The sequence below is a fragment of the Lethenteron reissneri genome, chromosome 52, assembly GCF_015708825.2.
Source record: "Lethenteron reissneri isolate LAM-NWPU_2019-01 chromosome 52, ASM1570882v1, whole genome shotgun sequence".
NCBI lineage: Eukaryota > Metazoa > Chordata > Hyperoartia > Petromyzontiformes > Petromyzontidae > Lethenteron > Lethenteron reissneri.
Window position 1 is genome coordinate 3,203,347 of NC_083830.1, and position 23,258 is coordinate 3,226,604.

At 51.7% G+C, this 23,258-nt stretch overlaps 1 protein-coding gene across 2 annotated transcripts in view; it reads right to left on the reverse strand.

The window, feature by feature from the left end:
• Positions 1-9,533: 9,533 nt before the first annotated feature.
• LOC133355906 (transcription factor MafB-like) overlaps positions 9,534-23,258 on the reverse strand; it is a 74,238-nt gene continuing 60,513 nt past the window's right edge. For both annotated transcript variants that reach the window (XR_009756798.1, XM_061573322.1), the window contains exon 3: positions 9,534-12,403. Coding sequence is in view for 1 of the 2 variants with exons in the window: in XM_061573322.1 (XP_061429306.1) it covers positions 12,391-12,403 (13 nt within the window). In the remaining variant the exon portion in view is untranslated. The remainder of the gene's footprint in view (positions 12,404-23,258) is intronic.

Consider the following 23,258-nt stretch of genomic DNA (forward strand, 5'->3'; position numbering starts at 1 on the left):
TTGCGGTGTACGAAAAGCAGTCTTAGGTTTCGATTCGTCATCCAGAGGAAGCTGCCAGAATCTTGATAGCAAATCGAGGGTGGAAAAGAATCGCGCACCGGCCAAGGCGTCGAGCGACTCATCCATCCGAGGAAGCGGGTACGCATCTGCCACAGAGATTTTGTTGAGACGCCGAAAGTCGACACAAAATCTCAGTGAGCCGTCATGTTTTTTTCACCAAAACGATCGGCGCGCCCCACGGGCTGTTGGAAGGGGAAATGATATCGGCGGCTAGCATGTCATCAACAGCCGATTTGACATGATCCTTTTCGGCGGGACTCAACCGAAAGGGATTTTGGCGGATTGGCGCGCTGTCACCCGTGTCAATATGGTGTCGCAGCAATTTAGTACAACCAATATCAAATTTGTGTTGACTAAAAACGTCAGCAAATTCGCTCAGGAGAACTCGCAGCTGCGCGCGCTGCGAGTCGGACAGGTCCACCGAACCCGCGCAAAGCGCATCCAGCCATCCGTCATCACAGTCCGAATGTGGTCGCGACGGAGGATCGGTGGATACCTGACCCACGAGTGGTTCCTCATAGGGCACCGGCGTTGCGTGTGCAAGCACGGTCCCTTGAGGAACCACGGCCGTTCGCGATCCCACATTAAGGACTGCAATGAAGGGGTCCCCATCCCCTCTCACCATGGTCTGAGCCGTGAGCAAATCGGGTCCATTGACCCCGGCCCGAGATGGACCCAACAAGACCCCCCGATCCGCAACCCCTTCATCAAACGGCCGATGCAACCTAAGAGGGACGAGCATCTGAGCCCCCGGAGGCACGCGCACCGTTTTAGTGACGAGCGCCTGCACGGTGGCAAACGCCCGACGCTCCGTGGTGGGGGAAGACAAAAATGTAACGCGTCGGCCCGATGGGAGCTCAATGCACCCCTGGTCAATAAGGATACGGATGGGCATTTTGGCCAGAAAATCCGTCCCCAACAGGCACGGGACCGCGAGTGAGGAGGAAACCAAAACAGGCCCGGATAATTTAATGTCCCCAATGCAGATAGTGGCGCGGATTTGGCCAATAATGCCCAGCGAGCCCCCGTTAGCGGCATAGCACGGCACGTCAACAGGGAGCAAGGGACGACTTTGAACGGGAAGGATGTTATAAATTAAATCAGATATAATGGTCGCCGATGCCCCTGTGTCAATTAAAATCCGCACCTCTACCCCATCAATGTGACCGACCACGACCGATGATCCCGCCGACGCAGCAACGACACGATGGGCGAGCTCCGACCACTGACCCGGTTGGAGCGCTCGCTGCATTACCGAACAATCGCGCGCGACGGATGGGGAATTTGGAGCCCTGTTTAGTTGAGCGCGTGAGTGTGTGTCGGATGTGTGCGTGGGCCAAACGTGTGAGGTGCCGCGACTCGCCGTATTTCTCTGCTGGAGCTTGGGAGGAGACGGCGTGGCGTCCTGACGAGGTGTCGCCCCGCGCTGACGGGGAGCCCGGCATCCTGACGCAACGTGGCCTTGCAGGCCACAGTTGTAGCAGCGTGTGAGCGCCCCCGATGTCCTGGGCTGCTCCTGGCGGCTCGGTCCATTCCGAGCCTGTGGTGCCGCCGCTCTCCATTCCCCTCGCCGCTCCACCCCGCAGACCTCCTCCGATGGGAGGGCGGTAGCCGCCATGGCATGGCTGGCCGCCCCCTTTGCCGCCTTTCGACGAAGGGACCGCAAGCCCCCGTGGATGTGGCGCGCGACCAGCAGGGACGACATCTCTGCGTCGTCTTCAGCCAGGACGTTGACGTCCAGCTCATCAGCGAGTAGCAGCAGCTTCTCAGCCACCATGGCATCCACTCCTTCCTCGTCCATCCGTGGAAAAGCAGCCTTCGCCAGGGCCAGGAGAGCCGTCCGGAAGGCCAGGGGCGATTCGTTGGCGCCCCGATGCCGATCGTGGAACAGCTGCCTGCAGTCCGAAGGCGGCTCATAGACGGCTGACAGCAGCTGCAACGCCAGGTGTAGAGTGGCGCGCTTTTCCCTCAGCGCCGAGGTGAGGGTAGCCAGGGCGTCGTTGTCCAGCATCGCTGGCAGCGCGCGTAGAGCCTCGGCGTCCGACCAGTTTGCCATCTCTTGATGAGCGATGAACCGCCTCTTGAAGCCGCCCCAGTCTCCGTCAGCGCCGACGAATTCTTTAAGAGGCGGCAGACGCTGCTGTAAGGCGGCGTCCGTGGCTGCAGAACGCTCTCCGTCGCTCCCCGCCGATGATACAGTGTGGGCGGGCCGTGAGCATGGCATCGCCGGTCGCTCCGATGTTGACGCGCCGGCCGGCGTTGATGATGTCACGGCTTGTGCTTGGCGCTCAGCAGACACGTGACGCGGGCCGGCCCCGCCCACCGCTCGTACTGTAGAGATGGCGGGAAATTTGACCGCGAGCCGCGTCGGGGTGGCGGGAACCGTCGCCCCGCGCCGGCTGCCGTCGTCGACCCGCGCTGCTCCTCCAGCCCCCAGCCGCGTGATCTCCTCCAACGCGGCGGCCGCGGCGTAGAGCAGGTCCACCAGGCGGGAGTGGGCCAGCCGGAGTCCTTCGGCCGACGCATCCCCCTCCTCCTGTCGTAGCGGCGCGGGCGTACTCGGCCCTGGCTGCTCCGATTCGACCCCGGCCATCTCTGGTGGTGATTCGGCCCCGGCGTCTTCCATCTCCGACTCCCTGGTACGTGTCGTCCCTCGTGTGTCCATCGTTGGACGTTTTACTTCTGACACCAGATGTAGTAAGTATATATGGAGGCTTGACGACAGGATCGGAGGCACACTTATTTATTACACCAACACAGTTATTACAGGTCACTTGGCTACAGGGATTTCTCGACAGCTAACCCCTCTAACCTATACCAACTCCTCCACTACGGGACTAGGGGAGGCTATCTGTCCCAGCTTGGTTAAGCTGGGATCCCGGCTCCCTGAGTCACCAGACCAGCTTCGTCTGGGCTCTCGGGGCCACGCCACCGGCTTGCCCTGGTCGGCCCTTAGAAGGACAGCGAGCCAGGGGAGCTCCGGGGCCTATACTAGCAGGTCTTCGTTCTTCTCTGGTTAAAGCTGAGTCCCCACTCCCGAGCCTTTCGGCTCATCACCTTTTATAGGACTTGCCCCCAAGGGGGGGCCCGTGGGGGATACACATGCGGACGTCGGTGCGAGCGCCACCCTTGTGTACGGCCGTAACCCCGCCCCTTGTGTTTGTTGGCCATCCGTGGCCATGCATAATCACACCTCAACATTCGTAGACATGCGCAATTACACCTCTACACACCGTTAGAATAATTGAGATTGAAAGCTCATTTATTTTTAAAACTGCTTTTTGTGTTTAGTGTGTGAGACACGTGATGAGATTGAGAGACACGTGGTGAGATTGAGACCCACGTGGTGAGATTGAGAGACACGTGGTGAGATTGAGAGACACGTGATGAGATTGAGAGACACGTGATGGGATTGACAGACACGTGATGAGGTTGTATGTATGTATGTTTGTTGAACCATACGTACCCAACCATGCTAATCGGAGGTGCGGATTCAGAGATTATGAGTGAGATTGGGATATACGTGGACATAAAGTTGTAGTGAAACAAGGAGGTGAAGGACGAGATGAGATTCATTCACTCTTCTCTGTTTCCCATCTCGTTGTGCCCATTAGGATCATGAACTTGAGCTGATGTTTGGTGCATCTCCGAATGTTTTCATGAATCCCGGTGCCCCTTGATCCACTTGGGTCTCTTCGCGTTCGCTCGGACTGCTCGTCGCGTGTGCGCGCACGCCACTGAACGTCACCACCGACACCCGTCCCGCGTTCCAATCCACTGGCTCATAAAAACCAAAACTGACAAATCGATACGCGCCTCCCTCGCTGGGGTTCTCTGGTTAATAAATAAATAAATGACCCCCCTCCTCCCCCCCCCCCCCCGTTTCCTCGCGAGCGATTTCTACGTATTTCTTTAATATAAATACACGCAGGCGATGACGCAGCTGAGCGGTAAGCAAGGCGCTGCACGGATACTGGCGGCCCTGAGTTGGATTCCCGTCCCGGAGCGAACGTCAAAGTGGCCAGCGGGGATCCCGTGCGTGTCGTTCGGCGCAGTGACCGACGTTCTTGCTCCACGTGCCGGGAGCTTCTTCAGGAACCGAACTCACCGCGTCGGTACGCAGCAAAGACAAAGGTCCCCCGTGTAGCCTGCAACAGACTGTCGGGGCAAGTGCTGTTAGCGAGCAGCACTAATGAAGGCCGGCACAGCACACGAGGGGGGAGGGTTGCCAGCACCACGCCCGGCCGCCTTTGTCTCCCCAGTGGCGATGTTTTAACGCACCACACTCGGTACTCATTTAAGGCTGAGTCAACCTAGGTGAGGCCCAGAACCGGTCCAGATAATCGTCACCGGTGCCGCCGGGTTCGCAGCGCAGCGCTAACCGTTGCACCACCGCTCCCGGTACAATCCGCACGCACGCGTGCGCGCGCGCTCGTGCCGCAGAGCTGAAGAGGGCTCGATTGGACGGCCGTGAAAGTGGGCTGTCTGCCCTCTCGCCCGTAGCGAGCGAGGGAACACACTTTCACGTGCAAACACAAAGTCGCAGCCACCGTGTGGCCTGGTGCTCCTGCGGGTGACCAGTGGAAGGTATTTGAGCGCTGGGAGAGCGACCAACACCACCCCAGCTAAACATCGCACTGACCCCCCTCACCTCCCTGCAGCGCTACTCCCCAGACCAACCCCTCCCCCCCCCCGTACCACGTGTCTGGCCTATCACGCTTCTCTACTCCCACTCCCTCCCCCCGTGTCTCACCACCCCCCCTTTCTCACTCAACTTACCCCTTGGCCCAAATCCTTCCCATCGCATCTTAAACCCGGGGGGCTTTAGCGAGGAGTAAACGGGTCTGCGTCACTCCCCCTCCTCCCCCATGTGGTTGTTTACACTGCGGGTGGATGCAGCTTGCTGGAGAAATTGCGGTGCCGAGGAGGACGAGGATGGCTGATACTGACCAGACGATTAGGGATATTCCTTAGAACTGAGCCCTCTAAATATAAATCAATGCTCTTTATAATATATATATATTTTTTATTTTAACAGGTAAGGCCATGCTGAGATGTATGGCTCTTTTTTTCAGAATCGACCTGGCCACAAATGATGGCTCAACGAAAGTGGCTTCTCATCGTGTGGAAATGTGTAGCAGCCAGACACTCCAAACGCGTGTTTCTCGATGTCGTGGGAAACATCGGAGGGACCCGGAGAAAAATCCACGTGACCACAAGGGATAATGCGCAAACCCCAAATATACAACGGGCATCGTCAGGGTCGGGCTCGAAGCAGCGATCTCCTGTACACCAGGCGAGGTAGTTGACATCTCATAGCCACCGTGACGCCCCATTGAACTATCGCAGGAGTTCCGCTGTATGTTGCGGCTTTCTTAAATAGGAAACATTTACGTGAGAGATGGGAAATCCAGTTACTTTATTGCGGGACTGCTACTGCTGTGTGGTGTTATCTTGGTGTGGTCTGGGACTCATTTAGACGTTTTTTCAGCCTTGCCCAAGCCTGATGAATCGGACTTGCGTAATTAATACATTTATTACGTATTTATATTTAGCTATTTAGCTAAATATAAATTCGTCCACTCTCATCGTTTTTTTCGCTGTTCCATTGTTTTCCCCTTGCAACTCGCTGACCCGCCCGTTTTTTTTCTGGACGCATCTGTGGAAGAAGAAAAAAAAAGCTTCTCAGCTCATCGGATTCCTCCGGCCTGAGTGAACCTTCTTATTGCGACGATTCTGGAATTGTCCCGCGGGCGACAAAGGGGGGGGGGGGGGGAGGAACACGACCACCACCACCATCATCATCACCACGTGGTGGAGTTAAAGTGGCGAGTGACCAAGAGCTGCCTTACCGGCTAGTCGAGAGTAGTGATTGCTCAGCCAGATTCTTGATGTGCGCCCGCAACGGAGACCGCATTCGCTTTGTTGTTCCAAGGTGCCACAAGAAATGGGGGGGAGGGGGGAGGGGGAGGAAAAAAACAAGCCCCAACATCTTGGAGCCAGAGTATCGCAAGACAAAGTGTAACAACAGGACGATAATTGTTACCGTATTCCGTCGATGAGATGCACATTGTCTTCTTACCCGGCGTGTCGAACCGAGAGTCGTGGCACGGAAGCTGCTGCGCTCACGGCCAACACCAGCGACGGTTATCCGAACTGGTCCTGGGCCTCCCCTAGGTCGACTCGGCCTCAAATTGCTAACTGGCGCGGTGTGTAAACATCGTCACGAGGGAGACAAAGGCGGCCGGGCGTGACGCTGGCCAGCCCCCACCCCCTCGTGTGGCACATTGCCGGCCTTCATACATTAGGTGCTACTCGCTAACAGCACTTGCCCCAACAGTCTGGTACGGCTATACGGGGGATCTTTGTCTTTTGTTTAACGTTACTGGCATCAGCCATGAGTCTTATAGTACGGAGATTAGGCCAATAGTTTTATATATTTTTTTTTTATAAAAACACAATTGGAATATATTAAGAAAGAGATCAATGTGGCTCTTGCCAGTCTTGCACCACTTACCAGGACACATTTAGCAAATTAAACGCACAGTGAGTGAGCTAAATGCTTTCAAACGCGGTGCACACATAGCGGGCCCCATTGTGTTGAGGACACGAACCAACATTGCCCGACAGATATTTACTTTCATCCGAAAGTGTTCACAATTTCGAGACGAATGAGCAAAGAGTCAAACCGAGTGCCGAATTGGAACAGTTCCTAGTTTTTTCAGCGTTCAACATCGCGGCCACAGATAACATCAGTGGCGAGCGATTTCTGAACCGCTCCTGTGCCTCCCCGAGGTCGACTCAGCCCTAAAACGAGTACCTGGTGCGGCGTGTAAACATCGGCACTGGAGAGACATAGGCGGCCGAGCGTGGTGCTGGCCACCCACCCCCCTCCCTTCACTGGTGCTATTCGCTAACAGCACTTGCTACAACAGTCTGTGAAGGCTATACGGGGGGGATCTTTGTCTTTGTGTGCTGTGTGTGTGGAGGGATTGGGGCATCAGCAGCGTCTGTGTGGCGGTGAAGGGAAACTCGACATAAGCCAGGAGGAGGGTTATCTGCGCGTGTGAATGTTGAACTTTTTTTGCACCGTACGTAGTCGACCGTGCCAATCGGAGGTTCGGGGAACGAGGACGAGCTAAGGACAACCAACTGTTGTTGGTTTGTTTCTTTAAGCTTTATTTTGATGATTTTGAAAACATATGGTTAAGCCATGTTTCTTAAAATCTAAATTGTCTTATAGCTGTTATTGTTTGGCTTGCATCACACTGGGATTTTTGCACACAGCGTTGTAATGCGTTTTTTTTTGAAGATTTGCTGGTTTATCCAGGATGTTTCTGTTGCGCGTCGTCGCTTTAAGATGTTTCTCCTAGCCACCGTGATGATGATGAGAGAGAGAGAAACATAGCAAACTCCAAATATACAGCAGGTTTCATGGTCGGAATCGAACCCACGACCTCCTGCATACCAGGCGAGGTAGTTAACATCTCCTAGGCACCGTGATGATGATGAGAGAGACACGCAAACTCCAAATGTACAGCAGGTGTCAGGGTCGGAATAGAACCCACGACCTCCTGCATACCAGGCGAGGTAGTTAACATCTCCTAGCCACCGTGGAATCCCAGGCTAGAACCTGTCGATCAACACTCACAATTGGGGTTGTCCGTGTGAACTAAATTAATCGTCAACTAAACTTGACAATAACTACACGAGGTGGTACCAAACAAAGACACGCAAACTTGGTGCAGTCATGTAGCAATAGCGGTGCAACTTTTCAAACACCACACAGTGAGCAATTACCATACACATACAGGCAACCCTTTAAATGTAACTTTATTTTGAAATTAATACCTTCACGTGTTTTTTTTATACATTCCGCAATGCTCATGGTTTTTTCTTTTTTAAATCCGCGAAAAGGTTTAGTCAATGCAGATAAAATGTACTTTTATTAGATTTGTGCAGGCAATATTGTGTTGGTTAGCATGGCATGCTCATCTCTAAATACCAGGATCTGCCACGGCTATATACAACACACAACAGCACTGTTCTTGATTTAAATATTGCTTATATACAACTTGTGTATTTTTTTCAAAATACCGTCTATTTAAACTTTTTATTTTCGTTTTTTTTTCTTAACAAGCAAACCCCTCCTTGATTACTGCCCTTAAAAATCAATAAATATAGATGGGTATATTTTACAAGGTATACCAACTTTGTGTAAATATCGTACCATCATGCATAGATTTCGCGACGTTGTAAATATACACGGGCAACTATTTACAAATAATCCAGTACTTCAATCTTTTACTAAAAACTCAGGACATAGTTTCGCCCAGTAACTCTCCGCTTCCGTACTCGTGCGAAGAAGCGACAATTAACTCTGCTTCCCCCCCTCGATTATCCGACACGTAAGATCGCGTGCCACGAACGGCGCCTGATACGAACGCAATCGTTCATGGGTTGTCACGCCAGAGTGAATGTCCACCCCGTTGTCTGTGCGCGTGCCCTTTTGCGCCTTGCCACAACGCCCGGCCTGTGATTGAGGAAGATGCCAATACAAGGTTGGGCACAAGACGGGTCAGAGAGCAGGCACACGCAACACACACCTGCCCCAGCTGTTATTCAACGCAACTCACCACGTCGTCTTTGTAATACAGCGGCGGAAGAGGGCATGGGGGCAGTGTAAAGTGCATCTTATAATCCGGACAATTCTGGCACCAATGTACACAAAAAAAGACAAAGATCCCCCGTGTAGCCTGTAAACAGCCTCGTGGGGCAAGTGCTGTCAGCGGCGATGTTTACTACACACCGCACCGGGTACTCATTTGAGGCTGAGTCGACCCAGAGGAGGCCCCGTTACCGGTTCAGCTAATCGTCACCGGTGTTGGCCGTGAGCGGTAATCGAACTCGCGCACGTGAACCAAACAGCATTGCAACGATGTTGTCACTTAAGTACTGCAATAAAAAAAATATATATAATCGGTGTAAGCGGAGACGGTTTCGTGGAAATGAAGCTAACAAAAAGTTGAATGTCCACACACGGAGGAGGCGTTGTGCGATAACAAACAACAACAACCGTCGGCGTGGAGGAGATCAAATAAATCCATCGAGGGTTTTTATATCGAGCAGAAGCTAAGACGTTAAACTCTGAACTATAAGCAGATTAGACGGCCCAAGGGAGGTAACTGTCATCCCATGCGACTTCGTTTTCAATTTATCAGACGATCGATCATCATCATCGTCAGTCATGATCCATCCACTGCTGGATCAAAGCCGTGATCCATCCACTGCTGGATCAAAGGCTTGATCCATCCACTACTGGATCACGTCGTGAGATGCTTTCATCACAGCCACTGCTAAGGGGTGGGGGCTCTTCTCAAACATCCACCAGTGGGGGGGAGGGGGGGGGCCAAACGCTTAAAAGCCCCCAAACATCGATGTCGTTGTGAGCGAGCCGCCATAGGCCACGTGCGTTCTGCCGCTACTACTGCTGCTGCTGCTGTAGCAAAGAGGGGCTGGATAAGTTCAGTTTAGTTCATTTATTATGTATAACCCTGTGAGCCATTCGGCTCTTGGGGAGGTAAATCAATAATAGACGTGTTTGCCGCGGGAAGAGATATATTTCTATATTTTAAATATGATACAGATGGCGCTGTGTTAACCCTCCGGTGCCTGCTTTCCGATGAGATTATTCGGCTGCTAAACATCTCCACGTGATGATCCACGATTCGTCCAACGCTGGGGCCAGACGCGCATAGAGAGGTGGGGGTAACCACACTTTCATCCACATTGAGCAACATGCATTGAGATTATTGAGATTATACTGGTAGAACCACCTGGTTCCACCAGCCCACAGGGGATTATTGTGTCCGTCCGTCCGTCCGTCGTGCATCCAAAAATGGGAGGGGTCGGGCTGGGTGGAGAGGGGAGGGTGGGGAGGGGCTGAGTGGGGAGTAAAGGGTAGGGAGGGGCTGGGTGAGGAGGGGCTGGTCACCCCGTGGTGCCCTTATAAAACTCAACGTTTAACCTACTCACGTCGGCTTGTGCCCGCCCTCACAGTCGGCCATATTTGCGGAATACACCACGCCGCCGTTGATCCTGGCCATTGACCGAGCAACCCAACGTTCCTACCAGCTCCCTCCGCAGGAATGTGTTTTTGCTATCGTTTGTGGCCAGGTCTCTTCTGAAAAATAAGTTAATACCTCGGCGGGGTTTTACCTGGTAAAATAAAATTAGTTTAGTTGTATATGTCTATGTGGATTTCCCATAAATATTTCCCATAAATATGCTAAATTCCTCTTGATATGCAAATTATTTTGTCAAGGCGCTCTTCCCCTTCCATCCCAGCTTAAATAGTCGCTCCAAGCCTGGGGTGTGTCATTCAGACCTGTTCTTCACCTGAGGACGGCTGCTTGCGTTGTGGCCGAAACGTCGTGAGAATTCTTTTATTCAGTTTTATTTTTATTATTTTATTATTTCCATTCTACGTGACTTTACCGAAAGAACCAAGAAGATCTATGTGGCCTGTTCACCTTTCTTATTCTTTGCACTCCTATCGCGTTTGTGTAACTGTTTGCTGTAACGTTCTGACCAGCCTCCTACAGGACATCTGTGAAAAAGAGCTTCGCAGATCATCGGATTCCTCCTCCGGTATAAATAAACATTCTAACTCTGATTATTCCATTTCTCATAGTCGTTCATCATCGTCAGCCGTGGTCAATCCACCGCTGGATGAACGCCTCCCCAATTTCCCCACTGTTTCTAATGATTTTATAATGTACCACGGCACCTTATCGGTGATGGGAGCATATTCGTGTCTCGCTTAATGCTTTGCAACAAATGCATCGGCCATGTCTGTCCGTCCGTCTGGAACACGGGGCTGATGGCGGGGGGAGGTCACAATAACTCTTGTAACGATGATCGAATATCAACTTGAATGTTGTTTCTGTCGCTACGCCGGGACTTACACCCCCCCCCCCCCCCTGCATAAAGCTGAGCAAATGAAATTGGACGGAGAGTCAAGACCTGCGCACTCACAAACCCATCGACACGTGCACAAAACGACGAAGTATTCATATTCTTGGGGTTTTTCGGTAAAGTCAAGTAGGTAAAAAATGTAAACTAAAATTTATAAAAGTAAAATAATTTTACTTCTATCAATTTTAGTTTTAATAAAGTAAAATAATTTTAGTTTTATCAATTTTAGTTTAAATTTTTTTTTACCTACGTGACCTTACCGAAAAAACCTAAGAATATGAATCATTGCAGTCACGAAAGCTTCAAATCTATAATTAAAACGACGAAGATCCTCTTCGACGACGTCATCACGCGCCATGCACGCGCCTCGCCCGTGCGACGTCATCTCGCGGCGCGTCACCGCGTGCACCGAGTGACGTCATGTCGTTCTCTTTTTTTTGTTTATTTGCGACTCACAAGATGACGTCAATGCCGGGGACTTAGAGAGGTCAAACGCATGTTGGAGGGCGATGCAGATGAGAGTGCCGTGCGTATGCATGGTTTTTCTTCCACGTGTTTTTGTTTTCCATTTTCATCCGTGGGGTCCCCCCCCCCCCACCAACGTTTCGGGTCTTGGGCCAATTCTTCGATGCACGGCGCGACGAATCAAAGTACTCATCCTGCCAATATCGTGAAATGTTCTTCGTTGAGGTTGACCAAGCGATGATTTAACGTCCATCGCAGTTCCATTTGATAGCTGAAACTGTTCGATTGCATTTTCAGTGTACAAAAAAAATTAAAGAGAACAAAAAAATATATACACGAGGCGTTTACAAAAGAAAAAAAGTGTTCTGATGATTAAAAAGTCCTCAGTTTGTTCCAACGCTTATTTCTGTCGTTTAAGCGTTTTTTATATTTTTTATTTTTCATGCCAGTTTTAAAAACGCTGGTTTATCAGCAAAAAATCCACGAGTTGTTGTTGTCGGCTGTTGTTGTTGTTGTGATCCGGCGAAGGTCATCGACACCGTCCTCGGTCAAGCGGGATTCGTAGTTTTCGTGCGGCGCTGATCCCTCGCCTCTCTCGTCGCCGCAAGTCGCTTGCCGGAGTTCTCGCGGCAGCTCGCGGTCCGCTGACATCGGCGTTGTTGCTGCGACGGCCACCAGCGTCAACAGCAACAACAGCAGCAACAACAACAGCAACAGCAGCAGCAGCAACGGTGGTGACGAGGAGTAGGAGATGAACACGATTCGTTGAAAACAGATATCTAAAGAGGGTGGCAGTACACTCCTGTGTGTGTGTCTCTCTCTCTCTTTCGCTTGTGCTCTTGCGCAGAAAGGGAGCACAACTAAAAAATGAGACGCGTGAAGGGGTTTTCATCCGATCCATCTGGAGTCGAGGAGAGGCACCACGCAGACGCGCGCACACAGGGTTGGAGGGACACGGGGAGATGGGGGAGCAGGGGGAGAAGGGGGGGATGGGGGTGGGGTAGAGGAGGAGGGTTGACGGAGAGAGACAAACGCAGATTAAATGATGGTGCTGACATTTGAGCGAAAACATTGTAGATTTGCTCTCCAACACACCGGTTAGTGCTGTGCTCGTAACAAATTGGCCACGTTCTGTCCACGTGACAACCCTTACTCATTGGCTGTGTCGGGTGGTGGCGGGTCTAACGACACAACATTGATATTTACGCGATCTAACCCAAAACAACCTCTATTATGGATAATTATTATCGAGGATAACTTCATTTTTGTGCAGACGTCAAGAGTTAAACAAGAGCACGTGACATTAAAAACAACTATCTGTATATCTACTGCACACAGTCGTCAAACATCAGCCACGGTCTATTCACTGCTGGATCAACGCCTCCCCACTAACGCCGCAGCCACCGCGCTCACGGTCCTGCCACTCGCCAAACTCATCTCCACTCCGGCATGGAACCCCGATGCGATCTCATCCCCTCCATGTCACTGGTTTCAAGTTCAAGTTTCAAGTTTCATTTATTTGGTATCGCCCTGTGAGCCATTCGGCTCTTGAATCGGGTGCAACCGCAAAAAACAAAAAAAATACATGAACAAGAAAACATCTTCAAGTGACTATGTGACTAAGTGCAAACAGAAAATCCAAGAAAAGACAGCAAAATATTGCAGAAAAAGCACCGTACACCAACACTGATGGTGCGGTCGGGAGGGGAGGGGGTGGGAAGTTTACCCCTCCCTTGCTTGTATGTATGCTGAAATTTCTTTCGCACCGTACGTGGCCAATCGCGTCAATGCGGCTGCCCGTTTCCCCCACCGAGACCCCATCGATCGGGGCCACCGTGACCCCGTCTCGCCGTGCGGTGCGGACACTCGGTCAGCGGGGAGCGGCGGTGCAGCGGTTAGCGCGCCGCGCTACGAACCTGACGACCCCGGTTCGATTCCCGCTCAAGGCCAACACCCAGTGACGACTACCTGAACCGGTCCTGGGGCCTCCCCTAGGTCGACTCGGCCTCAAATGAGTAGCTGGTGCGGTGTGTAAACATCGCCACTAGGGAGGCAAAGGCGGCCAGGCGTGGTGTTGGCCACCCACCCCCTCGTGTGCCGTGCCGACCTTCATTAGGTGCTACTCGCTAACAGCACTTGCCCCTACAGTCTGTTACAGGCTATACGGGGGGTCTTTGTCCTTTTCCTTGGTCACTCAGTCAACGCGCGGTGTCTCCGATTGCTATTCACTTGATATCTCCGCTACACGTGTCTCTCTCTCTCGCTGTCTCTTTCTCGCTGTCTCTTTCTCTCTCGCTGTCTCTTTCTCGCTGTCTCTTTCTCTCTCTCCCCGTGTCGTGTCTCAATCGTCTCTTCTCGCTCTCCTCCTTTCAGAGCGATTAGGAGCGGCCTTGCAATCTGCCCGTGTTGCTTTCGCTCACGAGCGCGCGCGTGTGCGGGCGTACAGGCAATCACTCTGAAAGTTGACCAAAAACGAGCTCTCCTTTACAGCACAAAGCGAGCTCAGAGTTACTTTTAAGGGAAATTGAACTGTTCCCGTAAAAATACATTTTTTATAAATAAAAAAACAAGAAGCTGCAGGGAAATTGCAAAGAAAAGGCAGGGAATGACGAGTCGAGGAGTTCTATACTTTAATTGTTCACGTCGATTTGTTATCGATTGGTCATCGATTTATCATCGATTCTTCGACTCGAACTTGATTCTTGCACTTGGGATACATGCGTCGAATTGTGCACGAGAGTGATATTCTTTCTTATTCATATATATACACACACATACATACATAGGTTCAGATATATATATGCACACATGTATGCCCACATATTTACGAATCGGAGATAGTACGCTGTGGTGCTCATGTGATTGTTATACTGTTGCTGAGTACACAGTCATATAAATGTGCATGTATATGAATATATATTGACGCTACAGATATCATTTCACAACAGATGCTACATCCATTGCAACAGCAAAACTAAATATGATTAAAATCCGTTCATGTTAAGCATGAGTGAGTTTATCGAGGCTGGCAATGGCAGTAGTGGTAAATTATTAAGAGGACGAACATATTAACTGAGAGGCCTTTTGGCAATCCACTGCTGGATGAAAGCCAGGGTTTTTAAGTAGTGGGGGGCAACCCCTCCAACAATGAAAAATTATAGAGGAGTTGTTAGTGAGTAAGGAGTTGTTAGTAAGTAAGGAGTTGTTAGTAAGGAGTTGTTAGTGAGTAAGGAGTTGTTAGTGAGCAAGGAGTTGTTAGTGAGGAGTTGTTAGTAAGTAAGGAGTTGTTAGTTAGTAAGGAGTTGTTAGTAAGTAAGGAGTAGTTGGTGAGTAAGGAGTTGTTAGTAAGGAGTTGTTAGTAAGTAAGGAGTTGTTAGTGAGTAAGGAGTTGTTAGTTAGTAAGGAGTTGTTAGTAAGTAAGGAGTAGTTGGTGAGTAAGGCGTTGTTAGTAAGTAAGGAGTTGTTAGTGAGTAAGGAGTTGTTAGTAAGTAAGGAGTTGTTAGTAAGTATGGACTTGTCCCTTGCTTTGTATTCGACGCGTGTGCGGCGATGGCGCAGCCATCGATCGAGGGTCGAATTCGAACCGCGTCGTGTGATCGGCATCGCGCTCGCTGAAGGTGAATCACTTCAGGGAAGTCGTGTGCTGCAGACGCAACTGCGCACAATTCTGTGAGTCGCTTGAAACCGCTTTGCCGTTACTTATTGCCAATTATGGACTCAGACTATTGTCCTATCATCTCATAGAGGTCGCAAAATGCCGATTTATTACCCAATGATCCGATCAGGCGAGGTAGTTAACATCTCCTAGCCACCGTGATGATGATGAGAGAGAGACACGCAAACTCCAAATATACAGCAGCAGGCGTCAGGGTCGAGATCGATCCCACGACCTCCTGTATACCAGGCGAGGTAGTTAACATCTCCTAGCCACCGTGGCACCCTCTCTGCCCGTGCCGATTGGGGAACAACGCGGCGTTCAGTTTGCGGTGTCATTCTTACTCGTTTTAATTTTGGCAGTCATCGTTCTTGACCCACGGTCAACGTTGCGTTGCACGCAAGACGACCGTCCCGTGCAACTTGGGACTCGATCTTGAACGCGGTTAATCCGCCCGACGGAGTGGTTGGGGGATAACCTCGAGCTGACCCTACAGATCACAACGCTTGAGTCCCAGGTCGCAGCAATCGGCAGTGATGACGCATTGCAGCCATTGTCACCACCAATCAAACCAACGGCGAGAGAGACAAGCAGTCGTCACAATTGTTCTTTAGACTGCCGGAGGAACCCGATGGGAGCCATGGAAGCTATTTTTATTGTGCACAGATGTTCCACATACGGGCGGCTCAGCGACTTAGGGCGGCAAACGCTTCAACAAACACGACGGGAGTGCAACATAGAGAACATTGATGTAAGTAAGTCACTAAATGTAATAATACTGGTAGGAACCCACCAGCCCACAGGGATATATTGTGTCCGTCCGTCCGTCGTGAAGGGAGGGGCTAGGTGGGGAGGGAGGGGCTGGGTGGGGAGGGAGGGGCTGGGAGGGTGGGGCTGGGTGGGGGTGGGAGTGGTGGGGCTGGGTGGGGAGGGGCTGGTCACCCCGTGGTGCCCTTATAAAACTCACGCTTGACCTTACTGAGTAGGGGCTGGGTGGGGAGGAAGGGGCTGGGTGTGGAGGGGAGGGTGGAGAGGGGCTGGGTGGGGAGGGGAGGGTGAGGAAGGTGGGGAGGGGCGGGGTGGGGGGGTGGGCCTGGGTGGGGCTGGGTGGTGAGGGGCTGGTCACCCCGTGGTGCCCTTATAAAACTCAACGTTTAACCTACTCACGCCGGCTTGTGCCCGCCCTCACAGTCGGCCATATTTGCGGAATACACCACGCCGCCGTTGACCCTGGCCATTGACCGAGCAACCCAACGTTCCTACCAGCTCCCTCCGCAGGAATGTGTTATGAGTCCGAATCATTTTTCCATTGCGTGTGTGCTGTATATATATGTACACACACACCGTTATCATTAACGTATACAAGTTTACACGGGCCGTGTCTTAATCCGTAGGCTTGTTGGCTTTTCCACACCAAAGTGTTGTCGGGCGGACAGAAGATTCATCGGAGGACGCGAATTCCGGACTGTTTCGACGCCAACCTCCCGGGATCGCCACGCGTTTGTTTGGGTACGAAACAACAACAACAACAAAAACAACAACAACAAAAAACTCACTCCCGTCTAAAACACTTTTGCTGTTAAAAATGTGGCTTTGGTGTTACCTCCAAGACGAATGGGGGGCTAAGGAGGGGGGGTCAAGGTACCTTCCCTCTGAGCCCCCCCCCCCCCCCCACCGACTCCACTCTCCCCTCTCCAGCCACTAACCACCCAAGCTGCTAAGGGATTCTATCCCCGCCTCGGCCAGCGCAGTGATGAATGCTTTGCGTTCAATAAGAAATACTAAGTGCTCTGCCAGTGGAAGTGGCGCTGGGGAGAGGTAGCGGGAGATTGAAGGGCCCAGTCGTTAATGAGGGAAGGTGAGAGGCACGGGAAGATTCCTCCTCCACGCACACACGCACACAAAGATCCCCCGTATAGCCTTAACAGACTGTAGGGGCAAGTGCTGTTAGCGAGCACCTATGAAGGCCGGAACGGTACACGAGGGGGGTGGGTGGCCAGCAACCACGCCCGACCGCCTTTGTCTCCCTAGTGGCAATGTTTACACACCGCACCAGGTACTCATTTTAGGCTGAGTCGACCTAGGGGAGGCCCGGGACCGGTTCAGATAATCGTCACCGGTGTTGGCCGTGAGCGGGAAACGAACCCGTGTCGCCGGGTTCGTAGCGCAGCGCGCGAACCGCTGCACTATCGCTCCCCACACACACAGACACACACAGTCACACACGCGTGTGTGTGTGTACGTGGGGAGCGGTGGCGGAGCGGTTAGCGCTACGCTACGCTACGAACCCGGCGACCCGAGTTCGATTCCTGCTCACGGCCAACACCGGTGACGATTATTTGAACCGGTTCTGGGCCTCCCCTAGGTCGACTCGGCCTCAAAATTAGTACCTAGTGCGATGTGTAAAAACATCTCCACTGGGGGATTCAAAGGCGGCCGGGCGTGGTGCTGGCCACCCACCCCCTCGTGTGCCGTTCCGGCCTTCATCGGTGAATACTCGCTAACAGCACTTGCCCCAACAGTCTGTCGAAGCTATACGGGGGATCTTTGTCTTTGTGTATGGGGAGCGGTGGCGGTGGGGAGAGCACTGCGCCACAAAACCCAGCCGACACAGTTCGATTCCGGTGCCACGCCTAGCAGGGATGATATCTCACGAGCAGTCCCGCTCCTAGGTAGACTCGGCTTTAAATACATTTCTGGGTGCGGCCGGGCGTGGTTCTGGACACCCCAGGCCCACGTGTGTGTGTGCTTACAGTGGACATGCACATGTCACCATTTGGGACATAGAACAAGTAAAATACGAAGACCCCCCCCCCCCCCTACATAGCTGTTGACGAGCAGCACCTATGAAGGCCGGCACGGCACACGAAGGGGTCTTGTGGTGAACGCCACGCCCAGCCGCCTTTGTATCCCCCAGTGGCGATGTTTACACACCGCGCACGAAGACTGGTTCAGATCACGTGAATCGAACTGCGGGTAGATAGTGCCACGCGCTGACCACGGTACCACCGCTCCCCACACAACACAACACGCACACACACACAGACTGACTCAGTCACACACACAACACACACAGACTCATTCAGTCACACACACACAGACTAACTCAGTCACACACACACACAACACACACAGACTCACTCAGTCACACACACACAGACTAACTCAGTCACACACACACACAAACTCATTCACACAGTCACACACACAGACTCACTCAGTCACACAGTCACACACACACACAGACTAACTCAGTCACACACACACACACCACACACAGACTCACTCAGTCACACACACACACAGACTGACTCAGTCACACACACAACACACACAGACTCATTCAGTCACACACACACACAGACTAACTCAGTCACACACACACACAACACACACAGACTCACTCAGTCACACACACACAGACTAACTCAGTCACACACACACACAAACTCATTCACACAGTCACACACACAGACTCACTCAGTCACACAGTCACACACACACACAGACTAACTCAGTCACACAGTCACACAGTCACACACACACAGACTGACTCAGTCACACAGTCACACGCACACACATAGACTAACTCAGTCACACAGTCACACACAGTCACACACACTAACTCAGTCACACAGTCACACACACACACAGACTCACTCAGTCACACACACAACACACACACAGACTAACTCATTCACACAGTCACACACACACACAGACTGATTCAGTCACACACACAACACACACATACATAGACTAACTCATTCACACAGTCACACACACACAGAGACTCACTCAGTCACACAGTCACACACACACACAGACTCACTCAGTCACACAGTCACACACACACACAGACTAACTCAGTCACATACACAACACACACACACACAGACTAACTAGGTCACACTGTCACACACATACCTCAGCACATACAAAGAACACACGGCAACACACACGGCGACTTTAATACACGTGAAGCATCTTGGCAAATAAGCACAAGACATGCATTAATACACAGACGCAAAAACACACACACACACAAAGACAAAGATCCCCCGTATAGGCTGTAACAGATTGTAGGGGCAAGTGCTGCTAGCGAGTACCTATGACGGCCGGCACGGCACACGAGGGGGTGGGTGGCCAACACCACGCCCGGCCGCCTTTGTCTCCCTAGTGGCGATGCTCACACATCGCACCAGGTACGCATTTGAGGCTGAGTCGACCTAGGGGAGGCCCAGGACCGGTTCAGATAATCGTCACCGGTGTTGGCCGTGAGCGGGAATTGAAGCCGGGTCGCCAGGTTCGTAGCGCAGCGTAGCGCTAACCGCTACACCACCGCTCCCCACTAACACACACAATAACACACACACACAATAACACACACAATAACACAGACACAGACAATAACACACACGCGCGCCCATTAACACTCACGCATTATCACACTCTGCTGAATATAGCGCTCACAGCAAAAAAATGCCCGGGGCTGTTTGTGCAAAGCGAATTAGTTTTATACACAAAACAATTACAAAAGTCACAATCAAAATACAAACATCTCCTCCCGTTTAGCCGGCTCGTCGGCTGACATGCAGAGCGCACGCCACAACATATGGACCGTATGCGAGATACACGCCTATGCATTGATATAGGCAAATATATAACGCATCGCACATGTCCACGTACACACATTGTAACTCACATACACCCGTGTGACAATCATCCTCGTGGGATCGATAAATCGAGTACCACGTTGACAGAAAGCATTCATGGATGTCATGTGGATGAACTGGTCCTGGCCGTGAGAATGTGGAATTGTCACCTGTGGGTCATGACCCCCTGGCCTCCCACGGAAGGGGAGGCCATGAACCGGTTAAGACATCCTCCGCTCGCCACTGATGTTAGCCGTGAGCGGGAGTCGAACTGGGAGTGACCGGGTTCGCAGTGCATTGTGCAATACACGATGCCACCGCTCCAAAGACAAAGCCACCCCATGTAGCCTTTAAAGAATGTACGGAAAGTGCTGTTAGCGAGCACCTATTAAGGCCGACACGGCACACGAGGGGGTGGTGTTGGTCAGTGCCACGCCCGGCCTCCCCCCCACCACCTCAACGCACACCACACCAGAAACTCATTTACATCCGAGTCGACCTAGGGGAGGCCCAGAAGCGGTTCAGATATTCGTCAACAAAACGATTTGCCCGCTAGCCTGCGGGGGCGAAAATCGAACTCGGGTCGCCGGATTTGCGTGCGCAGCGCAGTGCGCTAACCACGGCACCACCGCTCCCCAAATACACATGCACACAGTGTGCACTCTCCCTACGCCTGTCCATCATCCACCCCGAACCCCCCTACCCCCCCTGTCTCTCTGCCCCGCACTCATTAAACGAGTTGTTGTGATGATGCTGATGATGCCGCTGCTGCGACTATGGCGGTGATTAGCCACGATTATCTCGCCTCGCAGCGCACGCAACGGGGCTCGCGCTAATGACGGCGATTACAGCCGCCGCCTTCTAATTGACGGACATCTCTGGAAATAAACCGCGGCAGGTCCATCGTGCCAGAGCGGCAATCAACGCGGCCGCGATGTGTGTGTCGAGGCGTCTGTGCGTAGGTGCGGTGGCGGTGTGCAGTGCTTCGCGATCAGCACTTGCCCCGCCAGTCTGCAGGTTATACGGGGGAGCTTTGTCTTTGCGTAGTGGTTGACTACCCACCGACCCTCTTGTGTGCCGTGCCGGCCTTCATAGGTGCTACTCGCTAACAGCACTTGCCCCAATAGTCTGTTAGCAGGCTATACGGGGGAGCTTTGTGTATGGGTCTGCAGAGAGCGCACTATGAAACCTGGCGACTCGAGTTCGATTCCCGCTCGCGGCCATCAACACCGGTGACGATGATCAGAACCGGTACTGAGCGTCCCCTAAGTCGACTCAACCTAAATGACTATCGAGTGCCGTGTGTAGACATCGCCACTCAGGAGACACGTCCATACTTATGAAGTGAATGACAACATCATTAACATGAACCAAAACTACAAACTAAAAACAATGACCTTTCATGCTTGACCTTACTGAGTAGAAACACCACGCCCTCTTATAACATCCTTTTTTTACTGGTAGGAACCTCCTGGTTACACCAGCCCACAGGGGATTATTGTGTCCGTCCGTCCGTCGTGCAGGGAGGGGAGGGTGGGGAGGGGCTGGGTGGGGAGGGTGGGGAGGGGCTGGGTGGGGAGGGTGGGGTTGGGGTTGGGTTGGGGGTGGGAGGGGTGGGGCTGGGTGGGGAGGGGCTGGTCACCCAGTGGTGCCCTTATAAAACTCAACATTTAACCTACTCACGCCGGCTCGTGCCCGCCCTCACAGTCGGGCATATTTGCGTAATACTCCACGCCGCCGTTGACCCTGGCCATTGACCGAGCAACCCAACGTTCCTACCAGCTCCCTCCGCAGGAATGTGTTTGCGTTCGCATAGTCATATTCAAATGCTAAATCTTGACTTAAAGCTTTCGTGATTGCAGGAATTCATATTCTTGGGTGTTTCGGTAAAGTCACGTAGATAGGTTCAAAGAAAATAGCAAAAAATAACAAGATTTTCTTTGAACCTATCTACGTGACTTTACCGAAAGACCCAAAGAATATAAGATTCAAATGCTGTTTCAGTAAAAAAAAACACACAAATGAGCGTACGGATATTCACGACGCGAAACGATACAGCGTCAGATATGTCTCTGACTCTCTCGTTCTCTCTACATAATAAATATCTCAAATAAAAGTACCGTCAAACACGCAGGAGGCTTTCGCGAACAATTGTATTCACATTAAATGTTTTTTACACGCTTTTTATTTAACCCACTCTGTCTGTTGTATCCTCAACTCTGTCTGTTGTCGTATCCTCAAATATTGCAACTCAATTTTCACCCACTTCCCAATGTATCGACTGCAAACTTGGTATACTTACGTCATATACTGATGACAATACTATATTCTATCATACAAAATAATAAAATATATATTTTAAATCAATCTTTTGTATATTTTATATTTCGGCTTGGGTCTAATTGTCCACGCTCAGTCCGGCGCTCTGATCGTTGTTGTGAGCGTCGCTCCTCTGCCCTCCGTCGTTTCTGCTGGAGGGCGACTGCCTCCAACTGCTCAGTAGCAGCAGCTTCCTTCACGAGCTTGCTCCATAGAAGCCGATCTTGGCACCGCTGGTACCAGTCATCGACAAGTCCACTCAGCTCCATATCCTCCCGTAACCACATCAGTCCATCTCTTCTCCAGTCAATATCGTGCCTATTTAGCCCCCTCTGTGCGGCCAATCAGAAGCTGATTGGGCATGCGGTGGCTTGGCATGCGGGCTCTATCACCCAGCCAACGCAGCCTTGCTTGCCGGAGGAACTCACTGATGGGAATGTGTCCAGATCTTTCAAGCCACTTGGGAGCTGCGGCTCCAGAAGTCCACGGGTTTGCGATTCCCTTTGCCGTGTTTGGGGGCAGTCTGAAACGGACAGGTTTATGAAATCCCCTCCCCACCGCCGCTGTCAGCCAGCCAGCCAGCGGTCTTCAATGTAACAACTTCCTGATTATTAATCTAGTATAAAATTACAATAACCCCCCCTCAAATCGTTGCACCTGATGAGTTCATGAGTTAATGATGACGTCACCTGCTGCTGCTCTATTTAAGAACGGGAGACAGAGCAGAGCCTCACCATTCTGGCGAATTGCCCGATGATGCTGGATGCAATTACCAGCGAAACGTCGTACTACTCAAATTGTAAATGTTGTGGTTTCACGCTTCAACACACCGGTAGGCAAAAGCAGTGAACTATTTGTCTTTTGTCAACGTGACACTTTTTTTTTGCTGATTGGCCGTGTCAGGTGGTGGAGGGTTACGACACATTTATAAATAACGCGATCTAAACCAAAAAACGTTGATTATGAATAATATTGGTCGCGAAAGCCTACGTGTTAAACTGGTCTTCAATGGGTAGACAGTTTTTTTCAGTTTCCAGTTTCATGTATTAGGTAAAGCCCTGTCCACAAAGTTAGTCCTCGTTGACCGGCAGATTGCGTGCTGCGTAAAGTTGCGGGTGTTTCCCACC